This window comes from Lepidochelys kempii, chromosome 10 (genome assembly GCF_965140285.1).
Source record: "Lepidochelys kempii isolate rLepKem1 chromosome 10, rLepKem1.hap1, whole genome shotgun sequence".
NCBI classification, from domain to species: domain Eukaryota; kingdom Metazoa; phylum Chordata; order Testudines; family Cheloniidae; genus Lepidochelys; species Lepidochelys kempii.
Window position 1 is genome coordinate 66257025 of NC_136389.1, and position 18887 is coordinate 66275911.

At 41.0% G+C, this 18887-nt stretch overlaps 1 protein-coding gene across 5 annotated transcripts in view; it reads left to right on the top strand.

Moving 5' to 3' along the window:
• Positions 1–18887, top strand: part of TRPM7 (transient receptor potential cation channel subfamily M member 7) — a 122802-nt gene that overhangs the window by 21665 nt on the left and 82250 nt on the right. For all 5 annotated transcript variants that reach the window (XM_073304021.1, XM_073304025.1, XM_073304023.1 and 2 more), the window contains exon 2: positions 12608–12687. In XM_073304021.1, the coding sequence (XP_073160122.1) occupies positions 12608–12687 (80 nt within the window). The remainder of the gene's footprint in view (positions 1–12607; positions 12688–18887) is intronic.

Consider the following 18887-nt stretch of genomic DNA (forward strand, 5'->3'; position numbering starts at 1 on the left):
TGGTCATTTTGGTCAGGTGCCAGCGAGGTTACCTTTAGCTTCTTAACCCTTTACAGGTGAGAGGAGCTTTCCCCCGGCCAGGAGGGATTTCAAAGGGGTTTACCCTTCCCTTTATATTTATGACAATCTCTATTCTTCACTTATTTCTGCCAATGTATCTTCCTCCAAAATGTGATGCCCTTTGGATCATTTCTATTACGAAAGAAAACATAGGCTCAGTTAACTGATTTTATTTATTTACACTGTGTGAATTATGTACATGCATGGAGATTTTTCTATATTCTATCTATACGTGAACTATTTGTACTCTTTTTGCTGCTGACAGGTATGTTTGTTCATCTGGATAGTACTTGTCCCCAGAATAAGGAAAAGGTGTTTAAAAGGTTGAGCCTTGATCAATGAAACAATCAGATGAACTAGATTTCTTAAAATAGACTTGAGCCGCTAGCGCTGAGTGCGTATTACACATTCATTTTTAGGTGAGCTAGTGAGGTATTTGTTGTCTAATCGTGCACAGTTGGTATTTATTCAGGCAATGAACCCCACCACTTTATGGAAACAAAGTATGATCGTTTTACAGCAGGGGCGGGCAAACTTTTTGGGTTTTCGAAATTGTATGGAGGGCTGATTAGGGGAGGCAGTGCCTCCCCAAACAGCCAGGTGTGGCCCAGTCCCCGGCCCCTATCCAACCCCCACCCCCGCTTCTTGCCCCCTAACAGCCCCCCCCCTGGAACTCCTGCCTCATCCACCCCTCCCTGTCCCCTGACTGACCTCCCACCCTGACTGGCCCCCCGCCAGCCATCCAACCCCTCCTTTCATTCCTGACTGCCGCACCCTCCCCCCGCCCGGGACCCCTGCCCCATCCAACCACCCCTTCACCCTGACTGCCCCCTGGACCCCTCCCCCCATTCAACCCCCCTGTTCCCCGCCCTCTGACCGCCCCGACCCCTATCCACACCCCCACCCTCACCCCCTGACCACTACCCTGAACTTCCCTGCCCTCTATCCAACTTCCCCTGCTCCCTGCCCCCTTACTGCGCTGCCTGGAGCACCAGTGGCTGGCGGCGCTACAGCTGGATCACCCAGAGCACCAGGACGGACAGCCGTGCCACCTGGTTGAAGCCAGCCACGCCACCGCGCAGCACAGAGCACTGGGTCAGGCCGCAGCTGTGCTGCTCGGCAAGAGCTTGGAGCCCCGCCCCCAGAGCATTGAGGACGTGGGGAAGGGGGAACAGCAGGGGAGGGGCTGGGGGCTAGCCTCCCAGGCCAGGAGCCCAGGGGCAGGGCAGGAGAGTCCCGCAGGTCGGATGTGGTCCGCGGGCCGTAGTTTGCCCACCTTTGTTTTATAGTATGGTTACACTGAAGCACTGTGTATAAATATCATATAATGATGGTGTCACTGTTTAACGTAGCTTTTTCTCATATTAGACGCATCTATTTGAATTGTAGGTGTTCATAACGAGGTTTTCTTTTTAATGGCGCTCTTTGCAAACTAATTTTTTGGGGGTGCTTCTTGGACATCTTCTGCTGTCTTTCAGCAGTAAATCTGGAGAGTGATTTTAAATATGTCTTGTAATACTAGCTGACTAACTTTTTGTCCTGTCTAAAAGCTGGTAGTCACAGAGGTATGCAGTTTTAAATTGCAATGAAAGCAAGTGAATTAAATGTCTGGTGGGATTTCCTGGAGCCAAGACTTTTGAACAACTTTAGAAAATATATAGTATCAAACTTCCTACCTTCCCTTTCTTCCTCCTAGCTACTTCCCTCCTTCACAACTAAACAAACGAACAAAAAACAAAACTCTAACTTTCTAACTCCATTTCACATTAGTCATGTTATAAATGTTTTCCTTTTGGGGTGGGTGGTTGTCCACAGTCTGGGATTTTTTAAATAAAATGTAAAAGGTCTGCATTGTTCCTGGGAAGTACATCTGTCCTCCAAACAAACCAAATAAGTTGTCCCCTAATATAAAACTTTTTTGTTTAAAAATAGTTCATCTTATATTGGGACACCCATATTGAACACTTTATGGTTAACTTGGACTGAGGACAAGTTAGGCTACTTTTGCCAGCCAACAGGATTTTTACCACCTTGTCCTTGGTATGTTATACCAATAAAATAAAAACCAGCAGGATCTTATTAAAGGGGAAAAGGCAAAATGCCACATTTATTGTGAATACAGAAAGAATCATAGTAAGCAGTTATAGCTATAACATTCCATTCAATTTCATATTTATTCACACTCTCTCTCTCTCGCTCACACACACACACACACACACGGTCTGCAAGGTTATCATCATAGTTACCAGCCTTAGAGTTGCTCATGCCAAGCCACTGGCCAGGTGGCCTGGACATGAGGAGGGAGCAGGGCCTTGTCAGATGCTCATCTGATGCTCCTGGAAGTTGGTTTGCAGAATCAGACCCCAAAGTTCTCACTTTCTAGAGTCCATTTTTATAGGAATTTCTTCCTATGCCAGTCTATGGGAATTGCTTCATCATGCTGTTGCTGAATCAATCAACAGATGTCACATTCCTGACGGCTCCGTGCTGCCAGATGTTATCTTGTTCTTTGGTTCTCCCATTCTTGAGGCTGTTGGGTGGATTCCAGTCTGCCCTCTGGGGGTCCTTTGGTTATTTCCATTTGACGCCTTCTTCAGCTGATGGACACTGGCTTCTTAGGCTGGCACCTCCCTGATCATTCAGTTATTATCCACACCAGGCATCCATCCACATACATCCTCTATCTCTATTTTAATCACAATTGTTAACAAAGTAAGATGAATACAGCAAAAGGGCGGGGAGTCTCTGGGTGCTGTTTCTGTTGTTACAGAGTACTGCTTTGAGTCTCTCTCTGTGTGAGTAGCTGTTGTTACAAAGAATTGCTTTGAGAACAGACTCTGTCTTAGAATGTACTAACACAATTAGCAGCTTGCAAGTTTCACACATAGAGGGAGAGAAACGGTACCAAAAACCAAGAGACCTCTTAATTAGTAATACCCTGGAATTTAAACTATGGGAAATCAAACTCATTTGTGATTTTAATACAGAACTTCTTTAATATGATCCAACAGGTACCTAAGTACTTAGAATACTGTTAAAGTTTTGTCTGAAACTTGCAGACAAATGTATGAAATGTATACTTCTCAGTTTCTGTGAACAGAGGAGAGAAATACATTGTAAGACTAGTAAGCTGCTTTGTAGGTCTGAACTGGCTGCTCATTTTTTTAATGAGGTTCATTGGATATAAATGGTGATGGGAAGATAGATTTATTTGGAATTTCTGCCTTTTGGCTATTGCTCCAGGAGTCTGGTGTACATGATGTGTTACAGTCAACTGGGCAGGGATCACGGTTTAGTCCCATGATATAGCACGTTTGGCTAATGAAAACTGCTTTCTTAGATCAGACAACATCTCGTAAATAGTGGAAATATGTGAGCGTAGATAAAATAGTAACTTGTGAACTGTTGTTTTGGAGAACCAAGCTACTGATACTTTTGACCACAGTGTGTTTTAAAAACCCTCTGTACAGAACAGATCAGCTTGCAATATTCAGTTGTAGAGGTCTTAAGAAAGAGAATTATAGTAGGTGCATGGTATTGACTGCTACAGTCATGTTGAAACCATTTCCATTATAACCCTGTTTTCAGTCTTTCATAGCTTGCTGAAATTTTTTGTATTTGATCTCTGCTTTAAGGCAAAATCATCTTGGAAAGCGGGGGTATGTGAGGAGGGGGAATAGTTTCTGCTTCTGGAAGAGGAGAACAGGGAGAGAATTACTTTCCCACTGTTCAATCCATACAATAGTTTCTTATATAATCTAAACAATTGAATTTTGAAAGTTGCTACTTGATGTAAAACTAGAGTAGAGTAATTGGGTTTTGAGTGATAAATAAACTGAGGCCGGAGAGATGGATTTCACTTTCCACGTTGGAACCAAGTATGAAGCTGCAAAGCACAGACTGTCTATGTACACCATGCTTATGCACATTAATAGGGCTATGTTTTAGTCACAGGTATTTTTAGTAAAAGTCATGGACAGGTCACGGGCAGTAAACAAAAATTCTTGGCCTGTGACTTGTACTATATACTAGGGCTGTCAATGAATCGCAATTAACTTGTGATTAATTCAGAAAAATTAATTGCGATTAAAAAAACATGAATCCTGATTAATCGCATTGTTAAACAATAGAATACCAATAGACATTTATTAAATATTTTTGGATGTTTTTCTACATTTTCAAATATATTAATTTTCAATTAAAACACAATATAAAGTGTACAGTGCTCACTTTATATTTTTTTTACAAATATTTGCACTGTAAAAATGATAAAAGAAATAATATTTTTCAATTCACCTCATATAAGTACTGTAGAGTAATCTCTTTATCAGAGAAGTGCAGTTTACAAATTTAGTTTGTTACATAATTGTACTCAAAAACAAAACAAAAAAAGTAAAACTTTAGAGCAGGGGTCTCAAACTCAAATGACCATGAGGGCCACATGAAGACTAGTGCATTGGCCTGAAGGCTGCATCACTGACGCCCTGCCCCCATTCCATCCCTACCAAGAGGCCATGCCCATGCCCCGCCTCTTCCCGCCCTTTCCCTGCCCCCATTCCAACCTCTTCCCCGAATCTTCCATGATTTTGATTTGAGACAAGGTGGTTAAAAATCACAATTGAAAAAGATTCTTATTAGTTTAGATCAGTTTTTTTTATTTACATGTTGATAGTACTTCTAATTTTAAGTCTTAAATTGATAAAGTAGATGAATGTTTTCTGTTTTTCTTCTAATTTGTTTCCCAGTTGTTAGTAGAATTTCATATTTTACGTAGAGGTGTTTTTTTTCTACTACCATTTCACATTTAAGATGCTTATCAATGCTGAAAAAGGCAAGTCCAGAGCCTTAACATCCTTATTCTGAGAACACCACAAACTTGAACAGCAAATAGCACAGGCTGTATTTGCAACCAACACCACCTTTTGATATATTTAACTTCCACAAGTCAAGAGAGCTGAAATATTTTGACCAGGCTATACTTCTCCATCAGGGTTTACAGTTTTAAGTGAATGGGACTTGTGCTCCTAAGCATAGCTGGCCAAAACTCAGGATTTCAGGTTTGTGAGAATTTTTTTGATATTTCAAAATTTCTTGCAAATTAGAAATCCTGAAAAAATGGTGTGGGCTCTGGGGTGGGGCCGGGGATGAGGGGTTTAGGGTGCAGGAGGGGGCTCCAGGCTGGGGGGGGTAGGACAGAGGGATTCAGGGTGTGGGAGGGGGCTCTGGGCTGGGGCAGGGGTTTGGGGTTGCAGGAGGGAGTGATGGCTCTATCTTGGGGTGGGGCTGGGGATGAGGGGTTTAGGGTGTTGGAGGTGGCTGCGGGTTGAGGCAGGAGGTTGGAGTGCAGGGGGAGTGAGGGCTCTGTCTGGGAGTGCAGGTTCTGGAGTGGGGCTGGGGCTGAGGGGTTTGGGGTGCAGGAGGGGGGCTTTATGTTTGGGGGGGCTCAGGGCTGGGACAGGGGGTTGGGGCATGGGCTTACCTTCGGTGGCACCCGGTCAGTGGCGCAGCAGGGGGGCTAAGGCAGGCTTCCTGCCTGTGCTGACTCCATGCTGTGCCCCGGAAGCGGACAGCAGTTCCGGCTCCTAGGTACTGCTCTCGCCCGCTGGTGTTCGGGGTGGGGTCAGTCCGAAGAGCCCCGTGGCCCCCCTGCCTATAAGCGGGACCTGCTGGCTGCTTCTGAGGCGCAGCACAGAGCCAGGACGGGTAGGGACTAGCCTGCCTTGTCCGGTCAGCGGTGCTGCAGAGATTTCGGTGCTGACTGGAGCCGTCAGGGTCCCTTTTCGACCAGGTGTTCTGGTCGAAAACCAGAAGCCTATTCACCATATGTATAGTTAATTGTCTTTTCTGTATAAAGGTTTTGTGTGAGAAGCATTTTCTATATTGAAAGTAGTAGTTCACATTCGTTCCAAAAATATGTAATCTGCAGTTTACTAAAAAATAAATGCACAGACTGGTTAATCCTCTAATGTTTGTGAGGAAGAATCTTAACAATTTTGTTATAGTTTTATTTCAGAGTTTGAAAGCCTACAGCAACATGTAACATTATTAGTAAATGGAAGGTCAAGCCAAATAAACTGGAATCCTGCTTTACATCTGTACTCCAGAAAAGTAGGAAACAAATAGCAACAAATAAATTTTTGATAGTCTTAAAATATACAGCCATATTAAACATATAATTTACTGTATTGTAAAAACTTTTATACACATTACTTATTAATACTAATTTTTGTTAAGGGATTTTGTGGAATAGGACAGCTTTTTATGTGGAAAGTAGTCCAGACAGTTTGTTCACTAATTCTGAACGGTTTCAGAGTAGCAGCTGTGTTAGTCTGTATTCACAAAAAGAAAAGGAGTACTTGTGGCACCTTAGAGATGAACAGATTTATATGAGCATAAGCTTTCATGAGCTACAGCTCACTTCATTGGATACATTCAGTGGAAAATACAGTGGGGAGATTTATATACATAGAGAACGTGAAAGAATGGGTGTTACCATACACACTATAAGGAGAGTGGTCACTAAGATGAGCTATTACCAGCAGGAGAGCCGGGGGGGGGGGGGGAACCTTTTGTAGTGATAATCAAGGTGGGCCATTTCCAGCAGTTGACAAGAACGTCTGAGGAACAGTGGGGGGAGGAATAGTTTTACTTTGTGTAATGACCCATCCACTCCCAGTCTCTATTCAAGCCTAAGTTAATTGTATCCAGTTTGCAAATTAATTCCAGTTCAGCAGTCTCTTGTTGGAGTCTGTTTTTGAAGTTTTTTTGTTGAAGAATTGTCACTTTTAGGTCTGTAATTGCGTGACCAGAGAGATTGACGTGTTCTCCGACTGGTTTTTGAATGTTATAATTCTTGACGTCTGATTTGTATCCATTTATTCTTTTACGTAGAGACTGCCAGTTTGACCAATGTACATGGCAGAGGGGCATTGCTGGCACATGATGGCATATATCACATTGGTAGATGTGCAGGTGAACGAGCCTCTGATAGTGTGGCTGATGTGATTAGGCCCTATGATGGTGTCCCCTGAATAGATATGTGGACACAGTTGGCAACGGGCTTTGTTGCAAGGACAGGTTCCAGGGTTAGTGGTTCTGTTGTGTGGTGTGTGGTTGCTGGTGAGTATTTGCTTCAGGTTGGGGGGCTGTCTGTAAGCAAGGACTGACCTGTCTCCCAAGATCTGCGAGACTGATGGGTCGTCCTTCAGGATAGGTTGTAGATCGTTGATGATGTGTTGGAGAGGTTTTAGTTGGGGGCTGAAGGTCATGGCTAGTGGCGTTCTGTTATTTTCTTTGTTGGGCCTGTCCTGTAGTAGGTGACTTCTGGGTACTCTTCTGGCTCTGTTAATCTGTTTCTTCTCTTCAGCAGGTGGGTATTGTAGTTGTAAGAATGCTTGATAGAGATCTTGTAAGTGTTTGTCTCTGAGGGGTTGGAGAAAATGTAGTTTGTATCGTAGACAATGGATCGTGTGGTGTGGTCAGGGTGAAAGCTGGAGGCAATAGCGGTCAGTAGGTTTCCGGTATAGGGTGGTGTTTATGTGACCATCACTTATTAGCACCATAGTGTCCAGGAAGTGGATCTCTTGTGTGGTCTGGTCCAGGCTGAGGTTGATGGTGGGGTGGAAGACAAACACCTACAAGATCTCTATCAAACATTCTTACAGCTACAATACCCACCTGCTGAAGTGAAGAAACAGATTGACAGAGTAAAACTATTTCCCCATGTTTATTTCCCCACGCCCCACTGTTCCTTGTTAGTCTCTAAGGTGCCACAAGTACTCCTTTTCTTTTTACTAATTCTGAAGAATTCCATATTGGCATGATGAAATACTGCTGTTTATCAATCAAGCAGGATATAGAGTTTGTCAAAAGTATGTTTCTCTCTGTTATAGTGTAGTAAATAAGAGTATAGGTTCCATCTTATGTTAAATGAAGACTTTTCTTTTCTTTTGATTGAGACCTGATTTCATACTGCACTTTGGCAGTGGTTTCTTGTTGTAACCTGCTAACTTTAATTTAAGGTGTTGAAGATAACTGTTATAAGATTGGTTCTGCAAAGAAACCTGCTAGTAGTGTCCATCATGGATTTCACTAAAGATAAAATAAGATGTACCTTGTATCTTGAGCAGGTATTATAAAATATTTGTTACTATTTATTAGTGCTGTTCAAAATATTAATTTTTATTGCTAGAAGCAGAAATAACTGACATTTTGGGAGTTGTTGAACTCAAGGTTAACTATAAGTTGTCACCTTGTAGCAGATCGCCGACTCACTGGCACAGCACCTCCTGCTAGTCAGTCCGAGAATTAACTTATCCAGCTCATGAGTGCTTCTGTGGGCCAGTGTCTTGCCCACTGTTGCTGCCCCTATGCAGTCCCTTTATCCCTACCACGTGTAGGCCACACATCCCTCCCAGACCACGGTGCCCCTTACCTTGGGGTGTTGCCCCTTACCCAGTGAACCCCACTCCCCTGAGCCTACCTCGCCTCAGTGACCCACTGCCAGTCTTCATCTAGCCCCATCCCTCAGGGGCAAACTGCAGTCTGAAGTGGCCAGTCATCATTGGCTAGGGCGTTGGACCTGTTGCCTGTCTCTGCAGCCCCAGTACCTCTTTAGGCCTTCCTGTCAGGCCTCAGCCTGCCCCTTCCCCAGCACTGCTCTGCTGAAGGTACCCTGTGCTCCCAAGCAGCGCGGTCCTTCCCACCCCAAGTCTGGAGTGAGACTCCCTGCTTCCTAGCTCACAGCCCTTTTTATAACAGCCCTACCAGGCCTGGATTGGCTGCTACCTGCTTTCACCTGATTGGCTCCTTGGGGTAGCCCCTTCCCAGAGCTGGTTTTAACCCCTTCCAAACTGGAGCAGGGTAACCACCCCGCTACACACCTGTTTTAAAAAAATAACACTTTTTTGGCACTGAGACACACTTTTTACAGTCTGGAAATACAGGACTGCTGTGTAAACTTCAGTTAAGATAAATATTCTAAGATTAAGGTTTAGAAAATACTTGTGTATGCTATTTAGTAGTAGTTTGTTCTATAACTCTTTCTATCTTTAGTTTGTGTAACATCTTTCAGAAAGCGCTAATTGTGAGAATATTTCAAATAAATCTTTTAATGAGTGTGAACATACCAATACACTTGTTTACTGAATCATAAAGAATCCATGTCACTTTTAGTATAGTTTTTAATAATTTCTATACTGATAATGAAGTCTCATTGTGTTTTTTCACCATTCTTGAATTTCCTTGTACACAGCAAACATACAGTATACTGCATAATCCTCTGAGAGTTAAGAAGTAGATTAAAACAATCTTGCCCACTAGAGCATTAGGAATCTGTGTGCTGCTGAAATGTCTTTACTTTCACAAGATATATTTTATCTTGATGTGTAATTTCAGTCATCTCTCATGTGAGGTCTTTATCTGGAAAAGTTCAACAGGAAAAAAAGTGAATGTAGAGCAAAATGTGCAGTATGTCAGTGAAGGGTCAGTCCTACTAATACTTGCTAGGAGTATTTCCCATGTAAATCTTTGGGCATTTCCGTAATCTGAGAACTTCAGATTGTTTAACTCTCCATGCTATTTCAATGTTTCAATATTTCAATGTTCAATGTCAGTTTTATTTCACGAAGTTGCAAGTGTGAAAGGAAAATGAAATAAAAATTCACAATAAAGACTTGGCATATCTTTTTCATAATATTATTCATAATTTTATTTCATTTAAATAAAAACTGTAAGCAACACTTGTTTTGGATTTCTTAGTTTGTTTCATAGTCTCTTGAATAGCAGCACTATAAAGTTCACTACTAACTGAATGAATGTTTAGCATCTGCTGCTTCTCTTGCCTTGCCTTGCCTTTCCTGGGACAGCAAATTGACCAGGTTCCTAGCACTATGCTTCTTTATCTCAGAAGCCACTTATTTTCAACACCTAGGTTGGAAACTACTGATCTTTTTGGCAGGCTGTTTACCCTTTCCACCTTGGAAGTAGAATTTATCTCTGTTGTGAGGGGGAGGAATTGAAGGGCCAACCAAGAAAGGTCATTGGTTCAGTACCTTCTACTATTCCCTATAGTGGGCATAACTATCTACAGTGCTTCTTGTTGCACATTTCTTTAGATCCGAAAACACTGCAAATAAGTGATTGGGCTCCCATCTTGTGTCCCCCTCATCATTCTTTCTTGTGGCTTCTATTTCTCTCTCTTCTCCTCTCTTTCTTCTCTTCTTAAGGTTTTTTTCTTCTCTTCTGGGTTTTAACTTCTTCCACTCAATTCTAGTTCGGCCCACTTTTTTCCACCCAGTTCTCATGAACTGTCTTATTTTTCTATTCCTCCCATCTCGCTTCCCCTAGTTCTTTCTCCATTCCCTTCTCTCCCTCCCTCCCTCCCTTACTTTATACTGGTCTTTACCTGTTTCTGCTGTAAGGAATGCATTCTTTCCTCCCCCCATCCCCAGCCACCATTAGGAAGAGTGGTTTATGTGTTCCATGGTGGCAATCCTGCAGCTTCCAATGACCTATGGAGGAGCCTGGTGCCCCTCTGGGGATGTGTGCATGCCTTACAGATTGGGCACCCCAGATCTATTTATTTCTTAGATGCCTCCCATTCAATCATTAAACAGCCCAGCCCTGCCTAATATGTGAAAGCTGATAGTATCACATCACAGAGTGGCTTCAGGAAATTTTTTTCATTGTTGTTTTCTTAAAAAACAACTATTTATAAATTGCCCAAAATGAGGATGGCAGTTAACAGAATGCATAGTCTCTGCGTCAACAAGCTCACAATCAAATCAGACTGTAGGGTGCTTGTGAAGACTGAAGTAGGAAAGGTGTACTGGAAGAACAATTTTAGGTGTGGCTTTGAAAGAGGTGGGCAAGAAGTGACAGACCAGTCATGAGAATTAACTTGTCTAGTACTGTTTTTAGTAACTTGCTTGTCATGTGTTTCCTTGTAAATTGGAATTTTGATAAATTAAAGATGGTTTAGCTTCACTGAATTGTCTATATTCCTGCCCTCTATTACCAGAAGTCAAGAAAAATAGCATTTCTGCAAAGACTCACAGTGAACTCTGGGAGATATCTTAAAGCAGCAATATACTTCAGGGTCCATTTTCTCCCCTTTTCCAGTGAAGGAAGCATTCTATCCTAACAAAGCATTTTTAAGGAAGCATGGCTAACTTTTTTCTTATATTGACTTCAATAGATGCAGACCAAAACTGGACATGATACTAATATTTCCAACTAATTTCACTTAGTATCAGAATAGCATCTTAATTTAATTAAGGTTTAGAATAATATTGCATAGAATGCAGAAGAAATATAGGTTGCATATTGTTTCTGGGTATACTTCTTGAGATTCTACTGAATCGAATCTCTTCCCTGAAATAACATGCTGACTATGCACCGTCCAAATCAATTGGCAAAAGTAAAGTTGGGATCTGTAAGATAATGTAATGTCCCTATTTTAAAGCAAGCTAAACAGAATCTTGGCCAGCAATTAAAATAGGTAAACATTAAAGGAAGTCAACATCTAATTTAAGGTTTTCAAGCACATTTTGAACTCTGTTTGGAAATATCTGTTGAGGATGCTCATTAAATTGTTTATCAAAGTGAGGGGGGGAGGGAAAACGTAGGATGTGCTACTTGACAAAGAACTAGAGTTATCCTATTTATTGTCGCTAGCAATGACTGACAACTTAATAATAGAATAGATAAAACATTAGTGAAACAGTGATTATAAATTTCCAGCGAGCTTCATGAAATAAATAGTGAATATTTTGTAACTTCAAAATACCATAGAACAACTCTTTTGGTCACCCTTTAGTGAACTATTTCAGAATGTTTGTTGCATCTCAATTTGGGGGGTGTGTGTGGGTGTGTGTGTGTGTAATTTAAAATGCTTGCTATTGTTAAGTGCACTTATCTGATTTTCAAAATTATAACATTCTTTTTATGTAACCATTAAAATATAACCGAGTTTATAGTCTTTTTTTCTGTCTTTTGATGTTTCGTTAATGCAGTTTGATAGAGGTTTTAGCAACAGACAGGTAATTTGGCATAAATTATTGTAGTTGCAATCTGTTTTTCACTAGTGGATATTTCTTCTTTTGTTACATCTTTTTTTTCTTTTGCATAAGTAGCTGATTGTTGCAAAACTAACTTCAGAATGTAGTTAATCAAAACATCTAGACTTCTAAAAAGTGACTAGTGGTTCTGGTTGCTTCAAATTTTAGGTGCCCAACATGCGGCACTTTAAAAGGGCCTGATTTTCAGAGAGGAAGCACTTACTGAAAATCAGATCTCTTCACATGGGCACTCAAAATCATTCTTGCTTTTGAATATCTTGCTTTACTGTTTGTCCTTGTCAATACTGCAGATATATGCTTTCATCAATGAAAAATAGAAATATATTTAAATGGGTAATTATATTTCTTTAATGCCTACTTTTTGGGTATTATATCATACAGTTTTTTTTTTTAAAGAACATTGACAGTGATTTATATGATAATTTTATAATATCATGATAATTCTTGTGTAACTCTTATTTTTACAGTCCCAGAAATCCTGGATAGAAAACACTTTCACCAAGAGGGAATGTGTGTATATTATACCAAGTTCAAAGGACCCTCACAGGTAACTAGAAATTTTATGCATGGCTTCCTTACTACTTCTTAATTAAATTGATATAAAATAGATTGGCACAGTAACTGCTGTTCTTAAAACATTCATGTAACCTCAATTTTTTTATCTATATAAAATGAAACTCTCTGCCTTTAGTTCAGTTCTTAGTGCCTAAGCATCGCAACTGTGTCTGTATGGCTTCTCTGACTTTATTGAAAGTCCCTCAACATACCACAGATGCCTATTCATTTGAGTATGTCACCTCTTTCTTTTTCTACTAGTCCCTGTAGTGGGCATAACTGTCTAGAGTGCTTCTTGTTGCACATTTCTTTAGATCAGAAAGCACTGTAAAGATGCACTTCATACAGAGACTGGTAGAGGAAAGAAGACTGTGAGCCTGCAAGAAATACATTTCCTTTCATGCTGAAGAGTTGACATTAAGGAAATGGGGAAAAATAAATGTGAGAGTGTGTTGCAGAAGGAGTTGAAGAATCCAATGGAAAGAGAAAAGAGAGAAATCCAAGAGAAATCCAAAATTGACACGGGCCATACAGACTCAAAGGTGGAGGAAAGTTGTGTTTTCAGAAAACTCGATTCTGATACCAGGATGTGGCATGTGATGCCTCCCCCCCCACCCCCCCACTCCATCCTCATCATTCAAAACCTCTGGGGGGGAAAAACAACAATGTGAAAAGACAGGAGGAAAGGTCAGAAAGGGCATTGAAAATGGTTACAGCTATGGAGGGCATTAAGTATGATGATATTAGTATTTTGCTTAGTAAGCGTTGAGTAAGAAGAGACCTGACTTTAGGCATATGAAACAATACAGGGTGTAATAAAACTAATTAATTTAAATGCTGTTTTTAACTTAGTCTTTCACAATACCTGAACAAGATGATGTGAAATTAAAATGTGCAGTCAACATAGAAATATGACCTCTCAAGCATCTAGTTAGTTTGTGGATTTCACTGGCTCTAGAAGTCATTCAGATATAATTTATACACGTTGTAGCATCTTGCTGTCACACACTTATATATTTAAAAAAAACAACCCACCTCCAATCACAAATGAGATTAAATCTATTGTTACTTCATGTTACATGGCAATTTAAAAAATTGCTAAAATTAGAAATACTAGTTGCAATTTAACTGCTCTACAGCCCCAAGTTAAGTGTTACACAGGTTCACATGACTTTTAGAATTAAACTTCTGCTTTTCAGATCCATAAAACTGCTAGTTCAAGTCCTGCACATAAAACACTTGTATAGCTTTGCTAAATTCAGACTAATATTAGTTTCTTTTGAGAATTTGTTTCAGGCAGAATAAAGCCTGAGCTCTAGTCTGTGAAATGTATCACAAATGATTCATTAAATTCCTGGAAACCATAAGACCCTGAGAAGGTTTTAGAATTTAGTGCCACGATCTGATTGAAAGACATGGAAAACTTGCAAATGCAAGCAGAGTAATTAGGAAGCTGTTAAAATTTCCAGAGCATTTCCCAGGGAACAAAACAATCTTTCAGCACTTGTCTTTCTTTAAGTTTAATCCATTTGTAGGCTACAAATGAAGTTTTCACATTTGGCCAATCCATTCCTTAGATTTTATCTGACTGTAGTTCCTGAAATATGCATGAAGGAATCAAATATAGAAGAGAAAATAAACATCTTTAGATGTTTTTTAGCATAAGTTGTGATCTATAGTTAAAAACCTATTTTGACAATTATTGAAATCTAGTTTCATATTAAATATCCAGAAGATTTATAACTTAATGTAGCTTCAGAGAAGGCTAAAATAACTACAATCTAAAGAGCTTGCTTTATGCTTTAATTTATTCTCAGCATAGTTATAAAAATGTGAATCTGCAATATAATTTTATTTTAGATAGTATTTTTTTGTACAATTATACCAAAATTTATTATGGACTTGAATAATACAGGTTAGTTAATTGTTTTTTTGTTTTTGTTTTTTTTTAATTGAAGAATTTATTCGTAAGGTTGTTAGGAGCAGAAGGGGAAAGTAAGAGGCAAAGACAAAGGAGAAAGGATGTTTAAAATGAGATTTGGAAACAGGTGGTGTTAGGGGGCTTATTCCTTCACCCACTTACTTCCCTGGTCCTTCTCGCATGAACAGAGAGCAACAATACCCGAAGTCCAAAGGTGCAAACAATTCGATGTTTATTGGGGTGAACTTCCAGCAAGCATGATTCCAGTTTCCTTCCTTAGTATCCTCCTTCCCAGCTCTGACACCACAGAGCCTTACACCTGTGTCCCTGTTCCCATTCCTACCCTTAGCCAAACATGATTCCAACTTCCTTACTCCCATTCCCTGTTCCCATCTCACACACCCACATGCCCATGCCCACCCCCACCCCCCACACCCCCTTCCTCATTGACTACCGATTATATAGTAAAACTTGTGTTCTGCTTAGCTATACCTTAACCAATCATTTTCCTGAAATTTAACTAACCAATCCTAACATATTGTAACACGATTATGTAACCAATTACATCCCACCACCTTAATTAGTTTACACCCAGCAAAATTAATTATACAGCAGACAGGAACAATCACAGAACCAGACAGAGATTATACAGACAAACAATAGCAAAGTGGGAATTACAATGACAGGACAACACAGAAGCCAAGATTTCACATCCCAGCTATTGATAAGTGAGTTCTTGCCAGACAGGATGCTATCAAACTAAGTTTCCTTTTTCATTTTCTAGGCACTTCCCTTTCTCTGGAGGTGATAGGAACTATCAGGACAGGATTGTATTCCTAACAGCCGAATAGCACCTTATTTCAGTGTGACTAGTTTGGAATGTGAGGATGAGACTGTTTGCTTCCCAGCTTATGGCTGCCTCTGCTGCTTAGGCAAAGGCCTTAGCCTAAGAACAGGGCCTCAGACTGTCACAGTAAGAGAAGGCCCTTGCACCGGCAGACAGTGATTTTGATTCTTTCTTTTATACCTCTATCACTAGCCAAGTGACTAAATTCTTAGAGTACAGGCCTTTGCAGACAGGCCTGAATATCTATATCCTAACAGGTGGAATTAGAATTTCTGCATCTTTTCACAATGAATTAATTGCATTAACAGAACATTGTACAAGTTCATTAGGACCCAGCTTAGCCTTATGCACATGCAGGGCAAAATGACCCTCACCCCAAAACAAAAAATACCAACAAGACACAGGAATGAGAAGGATCAACTCTGAGGGAGAGATGCCACAGTATTTAAACTATAGAATCAATGAAAAAGACAGCATATTATCTCTCCCCGCCCCCCCCCCCCCCAAGAGTTGAAGAAAAATATAAAAGCTTCATACTACCTACTTTAAGACCCCAGTTTACCAACCATTTAAGCATGGGTTTAACCTGAATAATAATAACCTGTGAATAATCCCATTCAGGTTAATGGTGATTAAAGACCATTATTTAACTTCAACAGGACTATGCATGTGCTAAAGTACTCTGATGAGTCAGGGCCTAAAAATATAATTTAGGCCATGTCTACACTACAGAGTTAAGTCAACTTAAATTACGTCAATGATCATAAACCCCTGTAGTTACATTGCTTGTGCATTTTCACACAGTGCTCCTTGTGTCGGTAGGGCATGTCCGCAGTTGGTGCCCTAGCACCGACAAAGAGAGCATGCACTGTCCATATCCCCTATGCAGATCGCTTCCACCTCCCGTTAAGAGTTCTAGGAATGGATTGCAGTGCATCATGGGGGTGAAATCACCATCCCTTTGATGCAGTTTTTTCCATCTGATAATTCCAAGGGCTTCTGACTGGGTTTTGCACCGTTTTCAACTGCCCCTGTAAACCTTGTGCCCACCCTCTCTGCCTGAAAGCATGGATCCTGCACTGCTCACCAGTCTTTGATAAGTATTAGGAACACAACACGGCTGACCTTCAGTATTTCATAAATTGCAAATCTGAACAGGAATCTGTGCTGCCTGCACTACTGTGTGCCATGCAAAGAAATCATTCAAGATTGATTTGGCATTCACAGAGCAGCTGCACAAGGTGGACCGTCACTATTGGGCTTGGGAAACAAGCAGCGAGTGGTGGGATCAGATTGTGATGCAGGTATGGGATGGTGAGCAGTGGCAGCAGAACTTTCATATGTGCAAAGCCACCTTCTTTGAACTGTATGTGGAGCTCACCCCTGCCCTCTGGTGCCAGAACACAGAAATGAGAGGTTTCAGAGTAACAGCCGTGTTAATCTGTATTCGCAAAAAGAAAAGGAGGACTTGTGGCACCTTAGAGACTAACCAATTTATTTGAGCATGAGCTTTCGTGAGCTACAGCTCACTTCATCGGAGAAATGAGAAATGAGAGCTTCCCTAATGGTGGAAAAGTGAGCAACCCAATTTGGAGTTGGGAAGTCCACCGTGGGGGCTGCAGTGATGCAAGTGTGCAGGGCCATTAATCGCCTTCTGCTACGAAAGACTGTGACTCTGGGCAATGTGCAGGAAATAAGAAAAGGAATACAAATAAATTGGTTAGTCTCTAAGGTGCCACAAGTACTCCTTTTCTTTTTGCGAATACAGACTATCATGGCTGTTACTCTGAAACCTGTCATTGTGCAGGAAATAGTGGATGCTGTTGCGGCAATGGGATTCCCTAACTGCGGCAGGACTATAGATGGTGCACACATCCCAATTTTGGCCCCAGACCATCTTGCAAGGGAGTACATCAACAGAAAGGGCTACTTCTCTATGCTACTGCAGGTGCTGGTGGATCACCAGGGTCGTGTCACTGACATCAACACAGGGTGGTCAGGGAAGGTGCATGACGCATGCATCTCAGGAACTGCATGCATCTGGCCTGTACAGAAAGCTGCAAGTAGGGACTTTCCAATAGAGGATGTGGAAATGCCCATAGTGATCCTGGGAGACTCAACCTACCCTTTACTCCTGTGGTTCACGAATCCATACACCTGAAACCTTGACAGCAGCAAGGAGAACTTCAATAATAAGTTCAGCAGGTACAGAATGACCATAGAATGTGTCTTTGGAAGATTAAAGGGTTGCTGGAACTGCCTTTTTGGCAGGTTAGACCAAGAGGGAAAAGTTTCCCGAGGTGGGGAGTGTTAAGGTGGATTGCCAGGTGGCTGATTTTGAGCAGCCAGACAGCATGGTTATTAGAGGGGCTCAATGGGGGGCTATTTGAATCAGGGAAGCTTTGAAGCAGCATTTTGACAATGAGCCCCAGTAATGTGTCTTTCTGTAATGAATTAAGCCAGGCATTGTTTACTTGCCACCTTGAATGACCCCTGTAACGATGTCTGCCTGAGTATTAATTGTAGTCTGCAAATGTGGCAGTTGTCACTGTTTGAATTTTTGTTGCAACCATCTTGTGTAGGTCACAAATAAAGAATCACTGTCTTTGTAAGACTCCTTTTTTATTAAAGGCAATACACAGATTCATATTTCTTACAAGGGACATGACAGTGAACAGTACTCTCATGCAGCTGTGAGATCCTCACTTCAGAAAGGCTAGCTGTCATTATGGAAAATGTACCACTTGCACTCCACTGCAAGGGACTGCTACGGGGCAGAAATGCGAGAGGAGTGTCTTTGGGGAGGGCAAGGAATGCAGTTCTGTATGGGCTGCAGGAGGACTCCTGGGGGAATTCTGTGCCAAAAAATTAAAAATTCTGTGCACAATAGTTTAAAAATCTGCAAAATTCCACGTTTTATTTGTCAAACTAACACAATATCACACTGGTTTCAATTATTTTGGTGATTTATTTAAACTACGGTACAGTGGATGGAGAATGGGAGTGGGGAGCATTGGAGGAAATCCCCAACCTGCCTTGCCTTATAGTAATGTAGCTAGGTTTGATCCTTTATTTCTAGTTATTAGTCAACAAATATATGCAATCATATGCTCAGTGTTACATCATAGGCAAGTGAAACTGGGGAATCAAACCCACAATTTATATTGGCTACTGACCATCTGCAGAAAGGTAGGTTGCAAACAGTTCATGGAGCACATTTTGATAGAAAATTTTTTCAGTCCAAAAATTTAGACCAGTTCTATCTAATCACTAAAGTAACCGTAGCATTTATAAGGCCACGTGTCCTTTACATAACTTTGGCAATGTAAAGGAGCCTTAAAAATTTTACACCTGTTTTATACTCCTGGGGGAATTTACAAAGACAGTGGGAACCATTACTAAGCAGGCAGGCTGCTACATTTTG